The 6,918-nt window shown below is 34.2% G+C and overlaps 1 protein-coding gene across 1 annotated transcript; it reads right to left on the bottom strand.

Moving 5' to 3' along the window:
- Positions 1-546: 546 nt before the first annotated feature.
- Positions 547-6,405, bottom strand: LOC108708915 (interleukin-20). Its single transcript, XM_041583261.1, has 5 exons — positions 6,160-6,405; positions 4,221-4,283; positions 3,027-3,179; positions 1,268-1,342; positions 547-751 (listed from the first exon to the last, which is right to left on the bottom strand). Exons 1-5 carry the CDS (start codon positions 6,307-6,309, stop codon positions 668-670), a joined length of 525 nt encoding a protein of 174 aa, XP_041439195.1. The 5' UTR covers positions 6,310-6,405; the 3' UTR covers positions 547-667.
- Between the last annotated feature and the right edge of the window lie 513 nt (positions 6,406-6,918).

Here is a 6,918-nt window from a genome sequence, read left to right as displayed (position 1 = left end):
TTCCTGAAGCGATTAATACCCATAATACCCACACCTTTTCTATTATTATCTACTAGTGCACACTTCCAAAGATATAGTATGATATAGATCTGTGTGTAAGACAACAAAAATATAGACGCAAAGAAAAATATAAGGTTGACAACGACTAGCAGAAATAGAAAATGTATATTTAATACAACATTTTTATATTATATAAATCAAAAATACTATCAAAAATACTAGTTCACAAATTATCAGTGAAGACATGTATAGAACGCACAATTAAATTGATTCTTATAAATTAAAAACTTCAAATAGGTTCAACTAAGATTTTACATATAAAAACTGTGTCCTATGAAATAGTTTATTTAATATTTACAATAAATATTTGATATTAAAACAGTTATCATAACATTAACTAAAATCTCTCTCTCTCTCAAATAAGTTATTAAATATTAATATACCCAACAAAATATTAAATATTGAAAAATATAATAAAAATGTCAAGTATCGCTCTGAAATAAATTGTAATAAATACCTGTCATGGAAATCTTAAATAAATTGTTATTACAGTAAAATCACATCAACAGGAACAATATAAACAATAATAAAAAAAATAGGAATAATTCTTCATTGCAAATGTCAGTGTTCAGAAATGTTATAAGTTTTTTCAGTCTGCATTATGCTTTCAGCCTTGATAATTTTTTTCCAACCAGCGAATCAGGATATTCAAGTCTCCAATAGCTTTAATAATAGCTGCTTCTGTCTCCATCTGAGGAAACAGGGAAAGGAGTGGTAAGACATAGTAATAATTTGATCATTTATAATTTTGTCACTCAATTTCTTTCTAACTGGAAGTAGAAGATGACACACCCTGCTCTACAACATGGGTTTGCATGTTGGCCACCATGCAAATAAGTGCTGCAATTGTTATTAAATACACAGCCAGATTTCACACCCATATTTTCAGAAAAGGAAGTCTGGCTTTCAGGACTTGTCAGTTGCATCAGATAGAAACCTCTGGTGGCTCAGATGGATTCACCTGTCTTGCACTTTTAACTTATAAAGCAATTTCTTTTACAAAACCTTTATGGGATTTATATTGTATTTTGAATGTGCTGTGACTTCAACAACAACAAATAAAATCAGCAAATTACCCAGGTTATTCGTCTGAAAACATAAGAAGTGACCAACCGATTAGAAAGGAACTATTTGAAACTTTATTTTGTTTTTTATTTTCTAAAATAAACCAAAAAAAGAACACAAAAAGAAGCTGAATGTTCCATACCTGGTAAAAGGTTTCCCTAAAGTCTTCCATAATTTTGTGTGACTGATCACCACAGGGACACCTCATAGAAGAATGCTACACGTAAAATAAAATGAAATAGTTAAATGAAAAAATATTGTGCATTTTTACTGAACCCCATATTAGAAAACTATTTTTTAAATATAATTAATCATAGACACGGTCATGGATTTTTTTAAAGAGGTTGTTCACCTTTGTTTTAACTTTTAGTGTGATGCAAAGAGTAATATTCTAAGACAATTTGCAATTGGTTTTCATTTTTTTATTATTTGTAGTTTTTGAGTTAGTTAGCTTTTTATTTAGCAGCTGTTCAGTCTCCATTATAAATAAACTGGTAGCTAGGGTCCAAATTTCCCTAGCAACCATTGATTTGAATAAGAAACTGAAATGTGAATAGAAGAGGACCTTACTAGAAATATGAGAAATAAAAATTAGCAATAACAATACATTTGTAGCCTTACAAAGCATTTGCTTTATAGATGGAAAGAGTAGGAGAAAAAGGCTAATAATTAGTGATGGGCGAATTTGCAAAACGGCGCCGGCGTCTCGTTTTTGACGCCGGCGAATTTTTCCAGGTGAATTTTCGCGGGCGTTTCGTGATTTTATTCGCTGGAGGCGAATCACACAAATTCGACGCGAATTCGCGCCTGGCGAATAAATTCGCCCATCACTACTAATAATTATAAAACTATAAAAAATAAATAATGAAAACCAATGGAAAAGTTGCTTAGAATTGGCCATTCTACTAAAAGTTTACTTATAGGTGGAACACCCCTTTAAGAACTAAAAAATAAATTAACAGTTGTCATTAAAGTAGCCTTCAACCTATGTATTAAACAACAACAGATGCTTCATAGCTACTTATAGCATTTAAGGCATTTGGAAACTCAATTTTGCATACAAAGTACAAAAACCTATGCAAATCACCCTGTCCTTTACCCGTAATGCATAATACAGAGAGAGTTAGAATCCCAACATTATTTCAGGCAATTACGTGAGCCACAAATTGGCAATCCAGATGCATTTTAGGATCCACATAGGAAAACTGCATACAATTGCAGTGCAAATTATTTGTGTGCAAATTGCTTCACTTCCCATGTGCAGTTAAATGTGTGATTCACTAGTTAAATGTCAGCTGTGTGTACATATACCCAACACCCTAAGAGCCCTGTAATCTCCTCAAAGTAGGTGTGAATTCCAAGTCTCTGTTGATTGAGAGCATGTCAAATTCCACACAATTTTGTACTTTGCACCAGTGCTGCAGGCCATGAAATCCACTGACCCTTTACAATCACCTCACCCCATCCACTTTCCTTTGTGTAGAAGTCTTGAATGATGCACTGAAATAGCTCTTGAGCAATATATATAAAATAAATTATATTTTTTTCAATTAAAAAAAACTTGGTGCTTCCATTCTTAAACAGGCCTTTAGTTGTACTATAGAAACAATATTGAACTTGTATTCTCAAAAAGCCCAATGTACAAATGATTACTCAAAAAACATGTGCACGGGCTTTCTGTGGCCATTTCAACATTAGTTGTTCTGTCTTAGTGTAAATAACTGGTGTCACTGTTCAGCTGCAGCCTACATGAAAGATTTGCCTGTTTACAAAACAGGTGAAATGTGCTGCTGCAAGTAACTACAACTCACAAGGGTTGGAATAATATTTTGAAAGGTTTTATATATTTTCATTGAGCATCACACCACCTCAGAAAAATACAATGAAATGCAATTACTTACACAATGCTTGAGCTCTATCTTTAGACCCAGGACAGAGTTAGCTAAATGATTAAGACCTTTCTGCTCCTTAATTGAAGAGATTTCCAGTTTTGGGAAAATATTGTTCATGTAAAAACGTCCCAGTTTGAGAAGGAAGCAGCATTGCTCAGATGGCTAAAATGACAAGGCAATAAAACAAGTAATGAGCAAACATTTTACACCCAAAGCAATCTGTAAATATAGAAGCAGAACACTTCACTGGCCAAGATCATCCTGCTTCAGAGAAATAATTGTCTAAAGTAGCTTGATTATAAACTATTGGCATGGGGATGGAATATAATATAATGGTTATTTTATTATAGCCGGGCCTATACCAACAGTTTAGGGCACTCATTCATTTTTTATTAATATTATTGTCTTTTATCATTGTCTTTTCTAAATTAAATATTTCATTAACTGAGGCAGGTAAAGGCTAGTGATGGGCAAAAATTATTCTGACGCCGGCAAATTTTTTCAGGCGAATTTTCGCGGGCGTTTTTAGTTAATTTCTAGTGTGATGCAGGGGCGGTGAGTTGAGAAACAAGTAACAAGTTACCAGGGACAGCAAAAAAGCCACTAGGGGGGTTGGCATAAGAAAAGCCGCCACAGGGCGACAAAGATCCCAGAAATGCTCCTGTGCCAGCAACTTATGTCCTCAGAGTGCTTCCACTTCAATCATATCTTTTACCACTGGCAATAATGTGAATTTCAGGTGAGAAAGCACTTGGAGGAGAATGGTTACCAATGCAATTATGAGCAAGGCGAATAATCTCCTTCTGTATCAGGGCCCTAATGAGTAGATATGATAGTTAATTTAATTAATTTTCACTTCCCCATGGTTTTTATTCAGAAAGTGTTCTCCTCCTTTGAACAATGAAACACACATTTTATTCTATGGGCTTAAAATGATAATGTCATAAGAGGTGAAAAGTAATGTAACATTTTTCACGCTGTGGGAAATTTATTACAATGCAAGTTTATGGGAAAGTCCTGGAACTTATATCTTTTTTCACACCTTTTCCTGTCAAATGAAAAGGAAAGGATCTGGCACGAACAACCCTAATAAAGATGGCTTTTAATTTGAGAAAGTTAACTTGAAATGCTTCTTTATTTTGTATAATTCATGCCTTGATAGAATATCCTTTAAAAACTGTCCAAAAAAAGTTGTTAACTCACATGTATCTGATTCAGCACTTTGGCTTTCAGGAGGCTGACATCTGTAATCACATCCTTTTTGTGCTGCAGCAAAGTAAGAAACCACTGTTAGCATACAACTTAAATGACATGCTCCAAATCACCTTTGTACAACATCAATCAAAAAACTCCCATTCTCTGTTTAGTTAGAGGCTAGAAGGAAATAGAATAGCAAGATTTTATTTGGTAATTTTGCTGTTGAAGTGTCTTCCTCATACTTTCAGAAGGAAGAGTGTAATGCAATGTAACAAGTCAGTTTAGAAAGATTTAATGATTTTTAGAAGCTCCCAGATGAGTACATTTCCTAATGATGAAATGAATATCCAGTTTGCTAATTGCTATTAAAAAAAGTCATGTTTACTGGCTCGGTCAGTGAGAGAAATTAGTACAGGTATGCGATCCGCTATCCAGAAACCTGTTATCCAGAAAACTCCAAATTATGGAAAGGCCGTCTCCCATAGACTCCTTTATAAAGAAATAATCTACATTTTTAAAAATGATTTCCTTTTTCTGTTTAATAATCAACATTGCCTTGTACTTGATCCAAACTAAGATTTTGAATTAGTCCTTATTGGAAGCAAAACCAGCCTATTTGGTTTAATTAACATAGTAATGATTTTTAGCTTTGGTCCACAACCAAACAAAGGTCGGCACTCCTGGAAAAATTAAGCCTAAGGGATCCATTACTGAAATGCTTAAGGTGATTGTCATCCGCAGGACTCTGCAATAAACCTGCTTTTCTCCAGGAGTGCCGTCCTTTTTTTTTTGGTTGTGGACTTTTTGTGGACAGTGAGGACGCTGTGGACAGAGCAAACATATCTTTGTGGGGCAGCAGCATCGGGAACGTGAGTTTTGGATCAGTGCCTTTAGTTTCTTTTGCGTGTATATATATATATATATATATATATATATATATATATATATATATATATATATATATATATATACAAACAGGGGAAAGTTGTGCTCACCACTAGTTTTTAAAATCATTAGGCGGGGGTGCAATGAGGGTGTGACCACAAAAAACATATAGACAATTATCAATATATTTAAGACAGCGACATTTTGTGCATACTGCTACTGAAAAATGCCTTACCCTTTAAACAAAACAGGGATTGTTTGTCCATATATTGCAATATATTTATATATATGGGATGACTTTGACGTAGTTGGCCAGCTTAAGTATATTGCAATATATGGACAAACAATCCCTGTTTTGTTTAAAGGGTAAGGCATTTTTCAGTAGCAGTATGCACAAAATGTCCCTGTCTTAAATATATTGATAATGGGTTGAGTGCAGAGGAATCTTGTATTTGTCTATATGTTTTTTGTGGTCACAGCCTCATTGCACCCCCGCCTAATGATTTTAAAAACTAGTGGTGAGCACAACTTTCCCCTGTTTGTTATAGTTATACAGGAGCAGTGACCAGCTCCATGTTGTAGCTCCCACCCCCTCCAACTATAGTCAGGTGATCCCACTGGTGTCTAATAAAAGGGCAGCCAAGTTTGGGAGTTTTACTTTGAAAGCAGCTAGTAAGTTGCAGGTAAAACGTATTCGTCCCTTTTATAAAATGTATAATTAAACCATAGAATTCTTAATGAATCAGATGAAAATTGAGCATAGGACTGGCCAGATATGGGATGACTTTGACGTAGTTGGCCAGCTTAAATATATTGCAATATATGGACAAACAATCCCTGTTTTGTTTAAAGGGTAAGGCATTTTTCAGTAGCAGTATGCACAAAATGTCGCTGTCTTAAATATATTGATAATGGGTTGAGTGCAGAGGAATCTTGTATTTGTCTATATATATATATATATATATATATATATATATATATATATATATATATATATATATATATATATATATATATATATATATATGTTCAATATAGCTTACAATATTTATTTACTCACCAAGACCTCTTTGACAGACTCATGGTATTTTTTAAACTCTTGGATATCCAAAGACACAGGGCAGTGGTGTCCGCTGGATTCAATAATCTTTATCTTCATCATCAGGATACAAACTAAAACAGTTGAAACAAGTGCAGAAAGTGCGACCATGGTGAGCTGTAGCTATCCTCCTGAAATAAGAACTTTTAAAGAGAAAAGGATTCATAAGAACCAGATGTGTTGAACATTTGATGCATGTGTGTCATTTTAAGCACGACTACAGTATTGCAATTTCACTAGGTATATGTCCATAGTACATTACAAAACTTTCAATCACCTTATGTGCAAACTATTATTATTATTATTACCATTTATAAAATGAAAGCAGGGGCACTGCAGCGTCCCAGCAGTTACCTGGGGAGGCAAAAGCCACGCCGGGTAATTTTAAGAGCTGAATTTCCGGTCAAAACAGAAATTCATCTCTTCTAGTGCAGAGAGGGTAATTGCAAAAAGTCGCAGACTTCTCCCCTAGAAAGGTGAGCACAGGGATGGGGGGTTTCAGCACTAAAGCTGCTTCAGGGCTGGTGGGGACAACAACAATTCATTAAAAATGTTCCATGGTTTTAAATAAAAAAACGTTCATGACATTCAGGAAAGCATTTTAATGAATTAGTTCATTTATCAAATACTTTTTAGCATGATTTCAATGTACTGAGTTGTCAAAAATACTGTAAGTCAAACTTATTTATTTTCTTTGGTCATGCTTCATGCATAATTTAT

Source organism: Xenopus laevis, chromosome 2S (genome assembly GCF_017654675.1).
Source record: "Xenopus laevis strain J_2021 chromosome 2S, Xenopus_laevis_v10.1, whole genome shotgun sequence".
Taxonomy (NCBI): domain Eukaryota; kingdom Metazoa; phylum Chordata; class Amphibia; order Anura; family Pipidae; genus Xenopus; species Xenopus laevis.
This window is presented reverse-complemented; position numbering and strand designations above follow the sequence as displayed.

Bases quoted from the DNA above. Each gene is read 5' to 3' on its own strand.
- LOC108708915 (XM_041583261.1), bottom strand. From the start codon at position 6,309: ATGGTCGCACTTTCTGCACTTGTTTCAACTGTTTTAGTTTGTATCCTG. The intron at 4,284-6,159 runs GTGAGTAAATAA...ACTTTGCTGCAG, and splicing joins AGTCTGTCAAAGAGGTCTTG to CACAAAAAGGATGTGATTAC. The intron at 752-1,267 runs GTATGGAACATT...CTGTTTCCTCAG, and splicing joins TTAGGGAAACCTTTTACCAG to ATGGAGACAGAAGCAGCTAT.